Source organism: Leptodactylus fuscus, chromosome 4 (genome assembly GCF_031893055.1).
Source record: "Leptodactylus fuscus isolate aLepFus1 chromosome 4, aLepFus1.hap2, whole genome shotgun sequence".
Lineage (NCBI taxonomy): Eukaryota > Metazoa > Chordata > Amphibia > Anura > Leptodactylidae > Leptodactylus > Leptodactylus fuscus.
Genome location: NC_134268.1, coordinates 162000765 through 162021918, shown reverse-complemented (window position 1 = coordinate 162021918; position 21154 = coordinate 162000765). Strand labels below are relative to the sequence as shown.

The 21154-nt window shown below is 38.7% G+C and overlaps 1 protein-coding gene across 1 annotated transcript in view; it reads left to right on the top strand.

Annotated features, from left to right (window-relative positions):
* The window catches only part of LOC142200740 (collagen alpha-4(VI) chain-like), a 149722-nt gene that overhangs the window by 75010 nt on the left and 53558 nt on the right, over window positions 1-21154 (top strand). Inside the window, exons 22-32 of the mRNA XM_075271308.1 lie at window positions 491-544; window positions 2229-2264; window positions 5013-5075; window positions 5356-5418; window positions 8267-8329; window positions 10451-10513; window positions 10918-10968; window positions 12475-12510; window positions 17096-17158; window positions 17370-17432; window positions 17526-17561. Of these exons, the coding sequence (XP_075127409.1) occupies window positions 491-544; window positions 2229-2264; window positions 5013-5075; window positions 5356-5418; window positions 8267-8329; window positions 10451-10513; window positions 10918-10968; window positions 12475-12510; window positions 17096-17158; window positions 17370-17432; window positions 17526-17561 (591 nt within the window). The remainder of the gene's footprint in view (window positions 1-490; window positions 545-2228; window positions 2265-5012; window positions 5076-5355; window positions 5419-8266; window positions 8330-10450; window positions 10514-10917; window positions 10969-12474; window positions 12511-17095; window positions 17159-17369; window positions 17433-17525; window positions 17562-21154) is intronic.

Sequence of the window (21154 nt, the reverse complement as noted above, 5' to 3'; positions counted from 1 at the left end):
GTATAAAACATGTATGCTTGTATTTGACAAAAACACCTTCGTCAGGCTCTTTTTTGGAAAATGTCTCAAAAAGTAGATGGTTCATGGTGGAGTCTCAGAGTTATCTGCACCTCTGCGTTTGCTTAAAATATTTCAGGAAACCCAACTGTTTAATATTTATCACATACATATTATTCATGTTAGATATCTTTTTTATTTATAATGTATTAATAACTCAAATATGTATCTTTTTCTGTTGTGTATATTAATATTATATTTGTGATATAGTAGTTGAAAGAGACCTTAAAAATATGGAATCTTTTATTTTTATCTGTACTTACTGGGTTTAAGTTTTTTCCATATTTTAGCTTGGTAGTCTCACAATATGTATTAAATATGGCTGTGAAAACTCTGATACACCGCTGACATTAATTAATATAGAACAATATAAAATATAGCTATAGGTTTATATACTTCATTTCATGTATATTTTTGACTCTTTTTTTTATAGGGTGAACCAGGAACGGATGGTCCTGAAGGGGAACCTGGGGATAATGGCCCAGAAGTAAAATTCTTATTTATGTTTTTATTTCTATTTTTCTTATGTTATTTATATGTTTTTTTTAATAGTTACAGCCAGTTTGCATCTGTGTGACCCCTTGTTTTTCAGAGTTCCCAATAGATTTATTTATTTAGTTATATAGTGCCATCATATGCCACAAAGCTTTATATTGTGGTTCCTGTCCCATATAGGACACACAATCTAAAGATTGGAAAGGACACCCACGCAAACATGGTGTGAAGGATACTGCCTTACCAAGCCGCTGTGATGTCATTAAGGAGATAGTCCAACCCTCCATCCTTGAAACCAAATAACTAAGAACAGTCATATTTCCTCACCAGATGACCATAGGGTCAAGATAGTGGTAAGATGGGATTCGTAGTGAGGTTCCCATTGTATAGACACCAAGGACACCAAGACACCCCAATCCCCTTTGGGTAATGAGTTCAGTGCCTGGATATTTCCCCAGCTCTCAACACTAGCGAGTTTGGACTTGGAGTGTTCAGGTTCACCTGGCATACCCGAGGAATTTACTGGTGCAATTGTGGCATGTCCCCCTAGGAAAATATTTTCAGAAAACCATATCTCCTTTGAAGTCTGACTCAGAGACAACTGGTCTGGGTGATGTGTATTCAGAGATTTTTCAGTGTACAACTCCAGGAAGGCCCCATGCTGGGATAATGAGGTTAGCACAGGTATGCTAATGATGTTGGGTAGGAAACAACAAAAGGTTGTGATTGAAGAGACGACAAAGCATATTCCCACATTTAAACTGGTTTTGTTAACAAGCACACACAGCATCCTAGGTATGAGAAGCCTTGCCATGTAATAACTTGACAAGGCCAAATACATAATTGTAAAATACATAGCTAGGAGTATCTTATTCTCACACATGGGGGGGGCATAAAAACTCCTCCCAGAAGTTATACTTGGCTAGATTTGAACCTAAGACTTCAGATAGTGTGCTGAGTGTTATAAAGAATATACCCCATCGTATGAATCCGCCCTTAAATGTAATGTCCTTATTTGTACTAGGAAACACTGATTGGTTTTCTTACAAATTATTCAGAAACTGTATCCTCCTCCCCTTAAAATTGGCAGTCTACTCAGCCTATTCCTTGTCCCAACCCACTTTGCATGTCGTTGGTGCTAAGCCACATATAGCAATACCTTAAATATGGATGACTGATATGCACTGTTGGCCAGAACAGGGGCTATACTTCTCTAGACGCTGGTAAAGCTGCACTTTGTGGGGCTTTCTTCTTACAGTCATAGACTGTGTATTTAGGTCCATTAGATTTTACAAACCAATATTTATTAGACTCCAGATAAAAAGCTGTAAAACTCCAATATGAAAAAAATAATAATTTATTGGACATTGAAAAAACTTTTACTGCATTGGATACATAGCATTTGCCTATATGACACTGCCAGAGATTGGCACTAGGGATTTCCTGCATGTACTTGTGTTTGTACAGTATTTTATGTTATAACCCAAATATGGAAAAATACCATTGGAAAGTGTAATAAATTAATAAGTGTTTGTGCTTGGGAAAACTGCAACAGCGTACTCTGGCCATGTGCTTCATGCCCTGGAAAAATAAAAGATATATTAAGCCACTTAATCTCTTAGGTTTTATGACCAGAAATGCTTAATGACATTAACTTTCCATGATTTTCTACAAAGGGTCCACAGGGCCGTAGAGGACCTCCTGGAGTAAAGGTGAGTGCCTATGGCATATGTAACCTTGACAATTACTTTACCCGCTGTCACTCTTAATAAAATGACTACATGTAGTACTTTCATCATCTGTCTAACATTAATATCGGTGATATTATTATTACATTCATAATGTATTGATCTTGAAGTGCGTTTATAAAAAATATATTTATTCAATGTTTTATTTTGCTTCATTTGGCCTAAGTTTGAAGACGTTTGTGCTGCTTCAGCACATTGAAGGTTCAAAGCATCTCAGCATTCTCATAATTCACAGCCAAGTAGTCTAATGTCTGCTGGCAAACATGTGTCCCTCTGGAGCTCTAAAGCCAAGATGCTGGAAAGGAAGGGAGATGTGTGGAATATCAGTTCTAATTTATTTTGATGCTTTTCAAACAGATGCTAGATGGCAAAAGAAGAAAGTGTCAAAATTCTTAAGAAACATATTTGTAATATAGATTTGCAACAAGTTAAAATAATTTAACTGAGTTCTTCAGAATTTAAATATTGGTGACCTATTCTATAGGTCATCAATATTAATTAGTATCAGGCCTGATAATCAACACCCCATCAGTGGATAGCGGGAGCTGCAGCAGTGGCGCTGCGTAACTCCATATGTTGTATAGTTGCTGTCTTGGATCACTAAAGCTCTGTTCCCGTCCATGTGATATATTAAGTGTAATACAGTGAAACCTTTTTTGACATGACCACCAAAATTTGCACAAAAAAATTGACTTTCAAAAGAGTGGTCCCCTCCAAGAAAACAGTATAGGGAATATAGGATAAAATATCTATCTGAGTCAGAACACATGTAAAGCCCCTCCAAACCCCCAAACATTATGGTTCAGCACATTACTCAGGACCAGGTATTACATCAGTGTATTACATAGTTTCAGGCCTAGCCTAGCACTAATAGAACAACCATGGCACTGTGCAGAAGTCTCTCCAAGCCACACACATAAATGTAGGGAGGTCAAATCTTTCTTACTCCCATGGTAACCAGTACATTTCCTAGTTTGATGGCCTAATCATTCTTGGTCCTCAGCATGGCAAAGTACCTCTTGTCATTCCTTAGCATGGTTCCCCTCTCATTCTTGGTCCCCAGCGTGATATCCTTCTAAATCGTGCTGGTTAGCATGATTCCCCTCTCAGTCCTGGTTTCCAGTATGGTATTCCTTTTAAACATGGTCCTCAATATGGTATCCATCTTGGACCCCAGCAGGACTCTTCCTCTTATTCCTAGTTCCTAGCATGGCTCCCCTTTTATTTCTAGACCCCAATATGACTCCCCTTTTCATACTTCCGTATTCTGCTAACTTTTACAATTGTTCCTGATTTTCATAGGCCAAAATCTTAATTTGAAAACACCTCAAGAATGCACACATTGGTATGGGATATACAAGAAATCTATCCCTTTTGTAGCCTAGTTCCAAAGATTGTCCTTACAAAATTGGGACTGTTGGAATGTATGCTGGGAACTTCAGTTGCAAATTGTATTAACTATGGTATGGCCTCTTTGCTCCAGTGTAATCTTGGCAACTTTTCTCATTGGTGTCCCTTGCAAGTCACTTGCTCTTGCTTATTGAAGCACAGAATTGCACCCGTATTGATCTCACATTGTCAAATGTGTGGTTTTTTTTCAAAGAGTTTACCACTGAAAAATATTCTCAAAAAATGGTCTTTGCTTGGATAAAGGGTGGTCTGCTTATAGTGAGGTAACTTCCATAGAGCATAATTGGAGGAAAATTGGTTACTGAAAAAATCAGTTTTTAAGATGGTGTCATCTCAAAGGAGGAGGTTTTACTGTATTTAGAGTATGTTGTAAGGTTAAAAGCTCAGAAATAAAATCCCATAAGGGGATAAAGAACAATAACACAAATAAATGAAAGTAACAGTTTGAAAGTAAAAGTTGGTAAAGAAAAAGTAGAATAAACACAAATTAAAATAAAAAAGTATATGCAGTAAATTCAAAGCAAATAGCGGATACATATTTCATATATTTATTAAATATATTTAATTTATTTTCTACCTTTTTTTATTTCTTATGTTTTAATTGATTCCATGCTCTAATCCTCTGGTTCAGATAATACAACTGTGTGGATTATTTAGTTACATTGAGTGCATCTTTAAATAACTGCATATTTAGGACTAAAGTGAAAAATGGCTGCATGACATTACTTATCCATCACATGGCCATTTTACCAACCATAAAAATCTATTCACATGTCTGATATTTAATGTACCGTGAAATTGGTCTGAAGAAAAACTGACATGTCCCAAATTTGGCAGAATGTAATTAGGAAAACAGTGCCTCTATACGCTGTCTCTTAGGACAGCCCCATTAACATCATGCATGACTTAAGTGGGCTGTCCTAACAGAAGGCGAACAGACGCCCTGTTTTCCTAATTACATCCTGGAAAACAGATTTGCATATATTTCCCATAATCCACCAGTGGAGCAAAAATGGCTTGTAAGTCTCCATACGCCTGCAAAGGTTCCCACATTATTGACCCGAATTTGTCAGTGAAGTCAGTGGGTTCACTTGTAAAGGCCATCATTGAAATGACCATCCACTTAGATGACTGCTAAAAACGGACTCATACTTCTATTATTCAATGATGTTTAGAACATGAAAAACCTGGTTTTGTGAATAAGCTCTAAACCTACTAACTTGATTATGATATAGGTCAATTAAGTTCCATCTTATTGCTTTGTGTATTGGTAACAAGAGGCTGTATTGTTTACACTTACAGGGTGAGCGAGGAGCTCCTGGTGAACGAGGCTACCCAGGGGAAGGCGGCATCCAAGGCATACAGGTTATTCATTTTGTTAATCATTTTGTCTTAGAGGCCATTAACAAAAAACTATGAAAATTTGTTTATCATATTAATGACTAATAAATATTAACTATTACTCATTTGTTTGATAAATACATCCTGAAAGTTTTTGTTTAATGGTAGCAGATATGACAGACAGTAGATAACATCATGTCCATTTATCTCGATTATGGAAAATCTACCTTGGTTGATTTAATAAAGTCAGAAAACGTATATTTACATAAATGTCCATGTTTAACAAAATCTATATAAATTTTAGGGACCTAAAGGTTTGCCTGGACCCCCGGGGTCACGAGGCCAGCAAGGTCTACCTGGACCACAGGTTTGTTTAAACATATATTCCAATTTCTAATGTTTTATTCCATTGTAAAATTGTATGATAATTATGCATCTTTGTTCATACGTTTTTTTTTCTTTTTTTAACTCAGTATGTCTTACAATAGAGTAGTGTTTATCATGTTCTTGCTCTGTGTTCAGCGTAAACTACAAAAAAAATATTGTAAGGTCTATATTTCCAAATTACATTGCCATCTAAACTCCATGTAATACAATTAAGGCCAGATCAATCTGTTCCTTATCTTTAATCTTCAGTTGTCTTTCAGATACTTTGTCCAGTTAGGACTAACCCCCTTTCCATTACAGAGAATGGTATCTTCCATGCATTTGATATTGATGATCTATCCCTAGAATAAATCAACAATATTAGATTGGTGGAGGTTTGTCACCCTGCACCCCCCTGATCAGTTGATTCAGGATGCTGGAACAATACAGTGGACAGAGGCAGAAGCAGACAACTACTTTTTCACCCAAAATTATTGTATGTAACATTCACTTAATCTATTGGTAAATCAATGAGGCATATGTAGGCAGAGAACAGGCAGATTATATGTCCATGGCCACGTGTAGGAATTCTTTATATTCTATATAAATGTCTTAGACATATATATATATATATATATATATATATATATATATATATATATATTTTTTTTTTATTATTTTTTTTTTACAGAATTTATGCTTCTTGACCACCCTATTCAAAATATAGAGTTGTTAGGCAATGCATTCCTAGAAAATATAGTGTCAGAGTATAACTTGTCTACCTCTGGCACTATGAGCACAGAAGAATAAGATGTTGGCAGCCGTCACATTACATCATCCTCCAGCTCAGGCTGTGGCATTAATCACATTTTCAAATACTAAATTGAGTTGGAAGGCTGTAGGTTTTGCTGGTACTAGTCTGCCATTTATACACAATCTGGGACTGGCACTTAAATGCAACATCCAGTGTTTGGATACTTAAGATGTCTGGCACGCTGAATTAGCATGAAGTCATAAGCATACATCAATATAGGGATAAGCACACTAGATATTCCTTCATTTTTTTTTCTCTTAAAGGGGTTGTCCAGGCAAAAATGGACAACTCTTTTAACTTTTAAATCAGCCGAGACATTGATAAAGAAAAAAAAATGTAAAAAAAATTCATAGCTGTCTCCAGTTTCCTCCCAACTCGTTCCGATCCTTTTGCTGAACAGGTCTCTTCCAGAGTTCTCCTGAAGCCACTATACAAAGCTGTGATGCCTATAGGTAGCTACCCAGTAAGCCTGCTCCATTTTAATCTCATAAAACATGACTTGGGTTTCACCCGAAATTAGGGAGAGCCGAGTTTCAGTGTTGATGCATATTATCCATACAGAGTAGGGTTCTCATTGGCTATGTGAGATACATTAGGGATGGGAAATCTAGTTGATTTTGGAGATTAGTTCCTTGTGATCTAGTTCTTTATAAAGATTACTTCAAAGGATTAGTTCATTTAGTTCATTGTTTCATGGTTCAGGATACTGCTAAGAGCATAGATCTCGCCTGTTATACAAAGTCACTACTAGTAGCTTGGATGAGTTTAGTTAATGAACAGATAGATTGAATCTGTCTGATCATCATTAGGACAATCTCTTATACCACAAATTAGAAGCACTATGTTATACTCTGCAAAGTTAAAGGGGCTCTATCAGCAAAATCATGCTGATAGAGCCCCACATACGCGTGAATAGCCTTTAAAAAGGCTATTCAGGCACCGCTAAAGTTATATTAAACTATCCCCCAGTCCCCAGTTTTAAAATAATACCCTAAAAAGAATGTGATCAACTTACCCATCATGCACGGTGGGCGGGCATTCAGGGTCCGCTGTCTTCTTAATCCATACCTCCTCTTCCTGCGATGTCCTCGGGTCCCGTCCTCCTCCGGCGTTCGCAAACTGACATTGCTAAAAAAAATGGCCTGGGCGCATGCGCAGTAGCATGCTGCTTCTACTATGGCAACTGCGCATGCACCCATGGCATTTTTTTAGCAATGTCAGTTCGCGAGTTAGACGGGACCCGAGGACGAGCATGATTTTGCTGATAGAACCCCTTTAATAATATTTTTATTGCCAACCTTGAAACCTGGAATAAGTGTCTAGTAATTTGGTGACAATCTAGTAAATTAGATTTTAATAAGAACAATGAGAAAATCCCTAGTGGAATAAACAGATGCACAGTATAACCTAGAACATGCCAGGCAGCACTCAGCTATGTGTCACAAGGAGACTGATAGGGAATGTATCATGTGACTTGTGAACTAACTGAACTGAATGTACTAAGATAGGTGAATGAACTGGTGATTGGTGAACTAAAAATAAATCATGCAGGTCTAGTTCAATCAGATGCATATGGGTGAGCACAGCAACGCCACCTACAGTAGTTTAATGGTACAGACGCATGGTCAGTGTGTATAAGAGAGTTGAAAAGCAGTGCAGCAGAATCTAGCATGTTAGGCATAGAGTAGACTGGAACTCTGGACTGATAAAATGGTGATTTTATCACAAAAACATGTGAGTTACATAAAGGTACACACAGACCCTCTCCTACGCACATATGAGTTTCAGTCTGCAGGATGAGCTGTGATACATCTCTCCTTCCTCCCATATCCTCCTCTCTATTGCTTTCATTCATGATGCGAACTAAATCAGTTGGTTCCCTATGAAGATTAGATAATGAACTACCCGCCACTAGTGTGAGATACACATGACACTGACAATATTGTATACAGTAACATTCTGATAACCGATTAACGCTCATTTCACTAGATATAGGAAAATGTAATGGTTATTTTACTTTTTATTTGTTTCGTAGGGAGCAGCTGGTATTGTTGGTCCTCCTGGTGTTCCTGGCAATGCTGGACCCAAAGGTCAAAAGGTAGGTGTATTCTGAAAATATAAGTTATGAAACAGTCTAAGGGTAAGGCCCCACGTGGCGTCCTGCAGCAAAAAAGGGCTGTGGGAAAAACTGTGGCGGCAACGCATCGCAGTTCTTCCCGCAGCGCTTTAGACAGAAAGTTCACAAAGATTTTTCTGCAGACTTTTTGTTTCAATTATACCTATGGGCCAATCGCAACATTTATGCCCCGTGAGGCCCTGGCTTTTTAGTAGAAAACTATCAAATACATAATGTGAATTGAAACCTGGGCCTTGATTGGTTACTGTAGGCAAAATACACAGGTTCCCTTTAAACAGTTATAGAAATCTGCCCCACTGAGTCAAATGTAACTTTTGAAAACAATTTGGTCACATGACTCTGCTAGCTAGCATCAGCTCTAGAGATCCCATTCAGGAAAATAAATGTATGGGTTGCAGAGGTAGCAGTCCTAGGGTCAGTGCACATGGAGTTTTTTGGCACTGATTTTGAGGCTGAATCCGCCTCAAAATCAGCCTCCAAAAAAAGCCTCCCAATCAGGAGGCTGATTTTGAGGCAGATTCAGCATGAAACTCAGCACCAAAAAACTGTGTGTGCACTGACTCCTAGACCATTGACCCTGAGGGGGGCACATAGGTGCATGCAAAAGGTCAGCAGGGACCCATTACAGACTTTGCATCTGTAGGATTTGTGAGAGAGTGAAGGGTGTGGTCTGGGAAGACTGGTATGTCCCAGCCAGGCAGCTAAAGGGTGTTAGGTAAAGACCCACACCAGGGAGGTCAGCTGACTAATCAAGGCCTGATATAGTCTGTGTGTGAGGACTAGGAGTGTGGCACCACACAGAGCTGACCTGTCCAGACCAAATCTACAGAGCAGGTACTGTGCCACCCGTTGTTGTTGCCAAGGTGGGAGACTGGTAGCCAGTCTGCTGTATAGTCAGGGAAAAGTTTTCTTATGTTTAAGTTAGTTCTCAGCTGAGAAGAATTTTGTTTTGTTTATTCTGTGCCTTTGCATAGGCAGTGTATGCACTACAAGTGAAATAAAGCCTTTACTTGTGTGCAATCCAGTACCTGTATCCCTGTTTCCTGCACTGCTACAAGCACCTACCTGAGCGATTCCCCACAGATTCTTCAAGTTATGTTTCTATTCACACTTGCAAGTTTTTCTGGTACTATTCCGTTATCGGGCCAGCAGCAGCGCAGTTCAGCAGCAGCTTTCGGGACAGCAGTTCAGCAGCGGGAATTACAATGACATCCGAGGACTGCTGGCCCGATGCTTGTGCCCAGTAACCAGTACATCGATGACCCCCCTCCCCCATCCTTCTCCTCCTGCCAGTGCTGCCCCCCAGCTCTCCTTACATCTTCCCCGTACCCTCTCCCCGCCACACGACTAGGCCTCACCTCAGCGCTAGTACCGAGACCGAAAGGAAAGACACCGGGGCTCAATCCAGGCCCTGACAAGAAACACGCCGACTATAGGAACGGTGAGCTACAGCGAGCCGGAGGGACAAACTTTCTGCAGCGTCCGGCGGCTATCTAGTAGCATTCATTGCTCAAGATTTACGGTGAGGCCTATTACAGGGAGAGGGTACGGGGCAGATGTAAGAAGAGCTGGGGGGCAGCACTGGAAGGAAGAGGAGGATGAGGGCATCGATCGATGTACTGCCTACTACACACAAGCACGGCCTCTATCATCGGGCCAGCATCGGCTTAGTCATGTGGCGGGGAGAGGGTACGGGGTAGATGTAAGGAGAGCTGGGGGGCAGCACTGGAAGGAGGAGGAGATGGAGGGGGGGTCATTGATGTACTGGCTACTGGGCACAAGCATCGGGCCAGCAGTCCTCGGATGTCATTGTAATTCCCGCTGCTGAACTGAACTGCTGTCCCGAAAGCTGGTGCTGAAATGCGCTGCTGCTGGCCCGATAACGGAATAGTACCGTTTTTCTTAACAAAATGTTTACATATGATAAAAGCAAAAACATGATTTTATTTTGTTAGGATGGACATTTTTTTTTCATTCCATAAATTATGATTTGGCTTTGAGCAAAAAAAATTTCTTTACAATGTTAATAGCTTTTTTTGAAAACTGTTAAGATTCCTGTACTTTTTATCGCTCTATTTTAAGGGAGAACAAGGAGATCCCGGAGAAAAAGGTGACACTGGAATTCCAGGACGCAGAGGTTTGCCGGTACGCACAGTTTACACTTTCATTAAATTATTATATTCTTTGTAAGGTTTTATGTTTTATGAATTATTTTTAACAAGGTGAATAACATTTAGACTATCAATTCATTCAGTTAAACAAATTGAAATTCTAATTACTTAAATGTATTTCATTAGCAATATAACACGAATATAAAAATAAGAGAGTAAAGAATTTTAGATTAAAAAAAATCACATTTACAAAACTCAATCATAAACCAGATGAAATCTTAGGTGGAAACTTGTTTTATCTTCACATGTAGAAGATTTGTTGCAGAAATTTCCATGGCTGGAAATCTGCTCAGTGTATCTTAGTCAATTCTATGGATTGGTTATTTTCTTATTACTTTTATTGTGTTAATTAAATATAACTATGCTTGTACTTGTCAGGGTATAGATGGTGCTGACGGATATGGCTTGCCAGGTATAAAGGGACAAAAGGTAAGTTGGTGAAATACCCCATATTTCTGGAACAAGGAAATGTTTCTATACGATTCTATAGTGATGCTCACATTTAGGTTGGGTTCACAATACCCCCGCTGTCCACCCCGGGGTTTCCGTCGTAAACCCTGGGGAATCTAGGCAGGGGACTGGCGGTTAGCTTTAAAACCCATTAATTTGAATGGGTCTTTAAAGGAGACCGCCATTGTCCGTATGTGGCCTCTCCACCTGGAAACCTTTTTTTTTTTTTGCAAAAAATCCTGCATCTACGACTTTGTGTTCGTGCCAAAAAAATGGTTTCCAGGCAGAGAGGCCGCATATGAAGACTTGGCGGTCTCCTTCAAAGACTCATTCAAATGAATGGGTTTTAAAGCTGACCTCCAACAAGCCGTCCCCTGTCCAGTTTCCCCGGGGGTTTACGACAGAAATACCGGAGCGGACAGCTGCGGTAGTGTGAACCCAGCCTAAGTGTGTACATCACAAAAAAATCTCAATGTACAACAAAAATAAACCCCAATGTACAATAAAAATAAAGACTTAGATACAATGATGACATAACTGTAGAAATAAACAGTAGTAGAAAAGCTTATGTGAATATCCATCTGCATCTAAAGAAAATGTAGAATTTCACAGTTAAGTAATGTAAAAGTCTAGTTATACATTGACTGACTCCAAAACTATGTAACATACCTAATAAATAATTTTATGGACCAACATGGAGAAGTTCTCTACATAGGCTTAAATAGGCTACCATACAAGTAAATATTTTATACTACATAAAAATAGAATTTATGTATGAACTCATGAAATGGTGGCTACATTGTCTCTGAATCGCTGCATCTGTATTTTCAGAGTACTTACGATTTATCTCCACTGGCATCATAATATGCAGGTTGCTTAGTTTTCATTTTAGCCAAAACAGTGGAATATTTTGTAGTTTGGCTAATGGGAGCAATCAAAGAATGGACCAGAAACATAGTGTATAGGTCTGGTGTATTGAAGAGGAGAGTGTACCTGCCCCCACCTAACCCTGCCCTTCTCAGCTATGATTCATGGTGGGCACTCTGTCAACCACTATGAGAAGGGCAAGCGTCAAAGGGTAAAGGGGGTATGGTGGGTTCCTCATGAATACACCAGACACATAAGTCTCACTTATTCTTTCAGTACTTCTACTAACTTTGGCTAATAAAAGAACAGACTTTTCCCTATACTATGCTGCTTGTGTTGCTCTCTAAATATAGCAACTTCTGGGATCTACTTCTTGGCCATATCATACTTTGGAAACTTGCGTATTTTTTGCTTTCATCCACTTAAAAAGTGTTAGTATTTGTATTCTTTTGATGTTCTTTAACCAATTATTCATATTGCTTTAATTCATTTCTGACATATATCACAAGCAGATACTCGAGGCAGGAACAAATCACTAACATGTATAAGTTTTTCAATTTCCCTGCATTACAGTACAGGTGAACAATGTAACGAAAAAGTAATTCTCCCCTTTTCTAGGGTCATATTGGATTTCAAGGATATCCTGGCCCACAGGTATGTATAGCAAGCATTCTGCATCTCGACTGTTTAATTTCTGCAGTGATTGACAGTTCTGGGCAAAGAAAATATGAGCTAATTGTCAAAATATGTTACAGTATATATATATGTATATGTGTATATTTAGTTAAAGCTTTACATAGACTCATTTAGACCTCAACCCTTTAAGGACACAACCTATTTTGATAAATAATAATAATAATAATTTTATTTATATAGCACCATTAATTCCATGGTGCTTTACATTTGAGGATTGACATACAGTACACAAAATATACAAACAATTATAATACTAACAATGACTGACTGGCACAGTGGGATAGAGGGCCCTGCCTGCAAGGGCTTACAATCTATCAGGGAAGAGGGATAGAGACAGAAGGTGAGGATAGAAGCTATTCAGATGGTGATTTGGTGACAGTAGTGTTATTGGAGGTTATAGGCCTTCCTGAATAGAGTCTTCAAGGTGTTCTCAAAACTTGTGATTGTGGGGGTCAGTCTTATGTGTCTTAATAATGAGTTCCAGAATATTGGGGATGCACGAGAGAAATCTTGGAGACGGTTGTGTGAGGAGCGGATTAGGGCAGAGCGAAGTAGGAGGTCTTTGGAGGATCGGAGGTTACGTGTGGGCAGGTAGTGGGAGGTTAGGTCAGAGATACATGGAGGGGCAGGTTGTGGATCGCTTTGTATGTCAGTGTTAGTAACCTGAACTCAATTCAAGACACTTAAAGACGAGTCCTTTTTATTTTTACCATTTTCACATTTTAAAAGACATATCTTTTTAATTTTAATGTGCAGAATCATCTGTCTATGCTGTTGAGAATTTTTAATAATGTTTTATAATTTTTTGTTGTTGGAAGCAATGTGACTAAAACCAGCAATTTTGTAGTTTTCTTGGTGTTCATAGTGCGGCATAATGTTAATTCTTGTAGTATTGGTTGCTATAGAAGCATCAACAAATATGGCTATTTTTGATAATTTTTTTCTGCTTCCAAAAAATATTTGGGAAAAGGCTATATATATATTTTTTTTATTTACTACTTTACAGTATTTTATTTTAACATTTGTTTTCAGTCCCATACTGGGACTTGAACACTAGGTGGTGAAATTGCCTGTATATTACACTGCGATGCTTGTGTATATATACTTGATTAAGTGAAAGTGAAAGACTTGCCTCTGGCATTCTGTTAGAGCAGGATGTCAGAGCTGTGTTGCCTCTTCTGATGACTTCGGCTCAGCTCTGAAGCTGGCGCCATCTTCATGATATACTGATATACTATTACCTCAGTTTCATTTTTTTTTTTTCATTGTCACATTCCAAGGGCTAAAACTTGTTTTTTCAATGATGTGCTTTAACTGTATGAAAGTCTGTATTTCTCCATGACACCATTTTTAGAATGTATAATTTAGTGGTATACTTTTTATTTAAACTATTGTAAAACTGTTGGCAAATCTTGGCCTAGGTGTTACATCTATGGAATATCTATCCCATGAGGATTTGCTGTGCCTATAGGATGTTCTCTGTGATTTTACTATGATCATTTCTTTGAGATGAGAATATATAACCAATCAGGGACACTTTATTGAAGTAAAGGTGAACCAAAAAAACACTGCGCTAGACCTGGCAATTTAGGGTGAAGAGTTTATTGAAGACACGTATAAAACACGACACTTGTGTTAGCGTTTTGGGACTGAACTTCCCCTTTTTCAAGTGATTCACGATAAAAACACAGAAGGACCCTAAATAAAAACATATATAAGGGTCCAATTACAATCATGTAAAATACAAGAATAAAAATGCATTTTTTAAAAAATATATATACAGTATATACATTGTCAAATCAAATACTCATACCCAAGGAAAGACATTTGATATAGTGTATCCATTGAAACATGACAGGTCTTGACATATGAATCATCAACCATTTAAACACTTCTTCGGTATCAAGAGTGCTAAAAAAATCAATATATGAATCACATCCTCACTAAACTGTAGAAACTACTGTATAAGAGAAATACTTTCTCCAAATGAATGTACCTGTATTCCGAACGGAACCTGTTTAGGAAACCTTCTCACGTGCCTCTCAAGTGAGCGTCTGTGTGAGTTTATATAGTAGAAAGCCCCGCGATCGTACTGCGCATGCGCAGAGCGGACTAATTTGCTGATTCCATATAGATTGTCAATATCATCAAATACAGCTTGATTTTATATTATTCAAATGAATAAAACTGGTGTCATACGTGGAAAAAGTGTTATATATAAAAACTGGCCCGCTGTGAGTATGAGGATGGAGATCGTCTGGCATGTGCCGATTTCCGGTTCCACTCTGAGGTTTCGAAGGCAAGACGGATCTCTTGGATCTCCTTTTGTGCATGCACAGAATGTCTCCACATTATGGAGCTTTGCAACAGGTAAATAGACATTACAAGAACCGCTAACCAGGTAGTCTTGATCATAAGAATTGGATTATTCTATCTATTTGATAAAAACACAAAGCAAATACCTTATGCTGATTGATTATAATAAAGAATTTCTTAATCCACATATTGAAAGTGAATATAACGGTGGAATGCTATTGAAGATAGTTAACCATTGAGATCAATATCAACTCTAAAATGTACAATCAGAAAGAATAATATTCTAAGAAAATACAAAATTCAAATAACAAAGATTAATAAAAATGCAAGAGTTACAAAAAAACAAAAAAACAAACAAACAAAAAACCTCAGATTGTACACACAATTCAGAATGAGGCATTATAATAGTGACGTGCTATAAACACATGCTAAAAATTAAATATATATTTATAAAAGAGGACTATAAAAATAACACACAATATTTAATCAATATGAAATGTTCTCAAGTGCCTCATTGAGACCATCTGGTACCAGTGTTTGTAATTTAAAAATCCAAAACATTTCCTTCTTCTTGAGAAGGTCAAACCTGACAAAGGGGGGTGAAACACGTGTTGGGGCTGCTGGTGGAGGTCACGGTGTCACTATATGTAAGATACTGGTGAAATTTCTATGTATTAGTTTATATCTGTGTTTATTTATAACGTTTACCCTTTTCAGCATTGTATTAGCAGGGACTGTGTGGATATTTAGCGATATGTGATATGGTGTATGAGGGGGTGTAAAACCTTATGGGGTACCTATCTGTATATTCATTTAACTAAATTCGGCTATTCCTCTGCACAACGGGCTTTGAATTGTAACAGGAGACAAGTGATTTGATAGGATGGTGTGCACACCTGTATAGGGGGCCTATTTATTTATATTTGTTTGTCTCTTTGTACAAGCCGGCGCTGGATGATAATGACTGTTTTGCGGTATGAGGGGTGATTTTATATATTTATACAGTATTAGATGATGGATATATGTTTATTCATTCTTTTTCATGCGATACATATTTGTGACACCGTGACCTTGCCTGTATATCACTCGTTTTTAGTTAGGATTCTTTTAATTGATTAGTTTTGTGTATTCTAATAAAATTTTGACATTAAAATTCATGTGTTGTAAGAAACTTTTTTTGATTGAAGAACTATTCCTGATAGGTGAAGTGTATGCTATAGTAGGGGTAGTCTGTGTATTTGCCTAGATTATTGGAATTGTAGGTTGAAGATTCATATGTGAAGACCTGTCATGTTTCAATGTGTACACTATATCAAATCTCTTTCCTTGGGAATGAGTATTTGATTTGACAATGTATATATATATATTAAAAAAAAAGATGCATTTTTATAGTATTTTACATTATTGTAATCGGACCCTTATATATGTTTTTATTTAGGGTCCTTCTGTGCTTTTATCGTGAATTACTTGAAAAAGGGGAAGTTCAGTCCCAAATCGCTGACACAAGCGTCGTGTTTTAAATGTGTCTTCAATAAAGTCTTCACCCTAAATTGCCAGGTTAAGCGCAGTGTTTTTTTGGGTTCACCTTTACTTCAGTAAAGTGTCCCTGATTGGTCATTATTCTCATCTTATCGCATTCGGGCAGTTAGAACTACTGCTGCTACAATACCTGTTTCTACCCATCAGGATATACTATCCAATATCTTTTGGGATCACTTGAATCATTTCTTTGAGGGAAGAGTCATTGACAAACATTGTTAGGGCCAGTTCACAAGGGCTAGTGTGGGCGTATTTTGGTCTCAGTGTCAGAATAGGACCAAAATGCACCTGTCGCGGCTACCGACAGTTGCGGCCTCCTGCTCTGGAGTAGGCCCAAATGAATGGGCCTAGTCCAGAGGGTGCTGTCGCGAGGCAGACGCCGCAGTTGTATCAGCTGCAGAATCTGCCTGAAGAAAGGACATCTCGCAAAACCGCTCACGGAAAAAAGGACGCTAGCGGTCTACATAGACCTCTATTGTGAGGGGGGCGGATTTTGAGGTGTATTCTGCATCAAAATTCGACCCCTCTTGCCCCCTGTGAACGAGCCCTTGCAACAATAGACTTTATAGTTTATTTTGAAGCCTGATTTTTTTTATATAATATTTGTTTTGATCACGTGACACCATATTTGCAAGGACTATAAAATCTCTGTATACTATCAATAACACTAACCATTTCTTTGGCATAGGGAGATGATGGTGATCTTGGTAGACCTGGAGATCCTGGTCCTAAAGGAGTAAGAGGCAGGCGGGTAAGAATATTCTACACCCTTGTGTAGTAGTCATTGTATAAATTTGTACAATGTATGGTAAGTAGAAATATTGCGCTAAGTTATTTTATTGAATAAAACAGAGGTTTTGTGGTAATTTACTGCGTATTTGAGTTTCCATTATATGACATATACCAGAGTAATTTTGGGCTTTACGGTTATTTAAGAAAAAGTAATGTTGTGCCTATTTTAGGGCAATGCTGGCGTTCCTGGAGCATCTGGTGACCCTGGAGAGATAGGACCTCCTGGTGCAAGGGTATAAAGAGCATTTACTGTATACCGTCATCTGTACAACATTAGTGTCTATAGGGTTTAACCTGAATATAATGTTGTCTGCTCTGTTTTTTAGGGATTGAAAGGGCCACAAGGAATATCATCATTCACAGTAGGCAACTTGATATTATTTTATTTTTCATTTCTGTATAACCTGCAACAACCCATTTGTGTTAATGAAAAATGCCTGGCTACAAAATATGAATACTTTGTTTGTAAGAGCAGTCTGGTATTACATTATTTATCTGAGCCCTTCTATTCTTCTAGGTCATGTAACTCTCACTCTGACCAGATACAATGTATAGCAGTTAATGTACAGTATAGCAGGTTCTTGACTTCTTGTATGATGGGCTATTCCACAAAAGGAAACAGAGACTTCTGTCACTAGCTACTGATCAGCAGACAGTTTCTGTCACACAGCTATGACACTATTAAGTTTGTGACTTATGCCCGGTTCACATTAGCGTTCGTCCTCCGTCCGCAAGAAGACCCCCCCCCCCCCGAGCGGAATACAAACGCTAATGCAAGCGCTGTGCAGTTAAGCACACGGAGCCCATAGACTATAATGGACTCTGTGTGCTTGTCGCGCACTGCCCGCACAATTCATTCGTGCGGGCAGTGCGGAGCAAGCACACGGAGCCCATTATAGTCTATGGGCTCCATGTGCTTTGCAAGCACATCGCTTGCAATTGCGATTGCATTCCGTCCGGGGGGTCTCCATGCGGACTCCTTGCGGATGGAATACAAGCGCTAGTGTGAACCAACCCTTAGCTTCATTCACTTATACCACCTCCACCATTTTATATGTTGTTTAACGCCCTTGAATGCCTTTAAATCTGCTGAGTACCTTTCTTATAGCTGCCACATGCACAGTCCATTGACCACATTGTTTACTGACTTCAATAATGGTGTTTCAGTTTTAACATACTGCCAGTTACTAGCCACATTGGCGACATCAGTGAAATTGACTTGCCATTGCTGGAACTGGAAAAACTGAAACTGGCAGGAGCTCGGTGATCTTTTAGTGTGGGAGCAGCAGGAGAGTAGAAAGGTAAGTATGTTTACTTTTGTTATTTTTATACTATATTAACTACTTCAGTTCCGGGCCAATTTGTGGTTCAGGACCCGACTCATTTTCAGGTTTTTTGTATGTTTGGTTTTGACGGCTATACCATTTTTATTATTTGGGTTTCCAACTAATTTCTGCGTCTTTTTTTCGGTGAAACGATGGGCTCTATTTTTGCGTTGTTTTTATTTTTACATGTGTTTCAATTTTCTTTATATCAGGGAAAATATAAACACAAGAGAAGGGAAATTTTGTCTGTTTTTCACTTCTTTTTTTTTTATTTAATAGCAGAAAGTGCTGCTAAAAAAACTTTTTAAAAATAGTTTTTATTCTCCATTACAGTCATTTTTATTTTGTATGTTGTTGTCGGGGGTGAGGCTAGAACCTGTAATAAAGGTGTTTTATTTGCATATTATTCTATGTATTGAAATTATTTTATTTCATTTTCTTTTTTACTTTTCTATTCATTTTTTTACATTATGTACATTGAGGACATCTGATCACTTTTTTTGGGGGGAGAGATGAAGGGGGGTTATTTTCGCTGTAACTGGGACTGGTACATTTAGCCCCAGTTGCAGGAGGTAATGTGCAGCCTCCTGTACATTACCATAGAGCTGATATGGGTCCTGTAGGCACTCATAGCTGTGTATTCAGTGCTCATTGAGCGCTGTGTATACAGTGATCGGGAAAGCAGGGACAGTGATAAAACATCCCTTACTTCTTTATGAGAAGTTCGGCTGTAGTCGATTTCGTGCTGCTGCTGAAAACTGCAAGGATGTACCGGTAAGTCCTTGCACAAGAGAGGGACCGCTCGAAAGTATATAGCCTCTGGGTGATCCAGAAGAGATTAAGCAGATCTGAATATATTTCAAGGGTACATACACGAGAAAAGACCCAAGAAAAGTGGAGAGGTGGAACACTTAAAGAGCGGTTACACTTGCTTATAGTCAGTGGGGGACATGTACAGGCTGTGAAAAGAGTCCAGCCTCTCTCCAGTGCTTTATATTTTGGTCAAATAACACATGCTGTATTAAATAAGATTAAATAAGGATACTCTACACTGTGGGTTAGTCACAGCATGAGGATTAGATTCATAGAAATCTCATCCACATAGCTGCTGATGCAGATTGCAGCGGGTTGACTGCTGAAGTCACAGCGGATAACCCACTGTAAGCACTTCCCATATATAAGTTTTAAAATAGTTTTTAGTATAGTTAGACTGAGGCCCCACATTGCAAGAAAAAAGCTTTTTTTGTTGCTGGTTTTTGCTGCATTTTTTGAGCCAAAGCCAGGAGTGGATTGTGCAGAAAGGAGAACTATAAGTATATCCTATATATTTCTCATTCCCATCCAAAGACACACTGATAGGGAAGGTAGATATTGAGCCCTATATAGGAAAGGGAATGACTATGTCTGTAAAAGCGCTACGGAATATGTTGGCGCTATACAGATAAGCAAAAAGATTATTGTAGGCACTCTTCCACATTGCGGAAACGAGGCATTTTTTTGTTACAGATTTTGCTGTGTTTTTAGCATTTACTGTAGGCTGCAATGCAGTTCTGTTTATCAGATAAATTGTACTACAGGTTTTTTTTTATTTTTTACTAAAAATAAGTAAGAATAGAATCCCTCCCCCACACACAAACAAAACCCCTCCATCCCCAACAACAGTGGTCTAAGTGAAGGATGTAGATTAAAAAGTGGTAGAGTCCATAGAAAGATAGAGATGTGTTCCAATACTTATTTTTCAATTGATATCAGAGGACGTTCAGCATATATACATTTGAGAGATGCATGGAGAATCGACATTGCACCACAATGCCCTGCAGCTCTCTACATCATGCAGGAGCCAAGGCGACTTGCCAGTTGTACCTGGATCAACCAGCGAGCAGACTGCTTGGTCACTTTATCATACATCAGCAGTTGATCATTGTCTGAATCACTAAGTGAATAAGCTGCTGAGCGGTATGGCTCCTGTGTAGTGCATGAGTCAGATAGGTGCAGCTGATCAAACTGGCTCCCCTTGCTCCCTGTGCCCAAGGCACATGCCCCGCTCCCTACCTGACCAAGAATAAGAGAGTACTGCGATCCAAAGCAGCATGAGAATGGAGTGGCATGGCATTGTTGAGAGCTGATCCTTGGTTTACATCTGCGTTTGGTAATCCATTTGGGGAATCCGCCTGGGGACCGCCCGAATGGACTACTGAACATATTTGCAAGCGGTCTACAGTGAAAGAACACAGACCCCATAGACTATAATGGGGTCCGTGCGCTTGCCGTGAGATCTCTGCACGAGTCATGCGGACAGAAAAGTAGATTATGAAGTACTTTCTTGTCCACATCTTCCCAGCGGAGATCTCGCAGCAAGCACACGGAACCCATTATAGTCTATGGGGTCCGTGTGCTCTCACTGCACACCGCTTGCAAATGCGTTCAATAGTCGATTACCGACGCAAATGTGAACTAGGCCTGAGTATCACTTTTTATGTTACAGTCCCCATTTTAGCATTTTTAAATATACTTTTAGCTTCTTGGCTTGGAAACCCCCTTTAAATTTTCTGTTAAACAATTTCATAGTCACATCTGTTTCCTCCCTTGCTGCTTTACAGACTAGGAAATAGAGAGTGACTGCCATGACA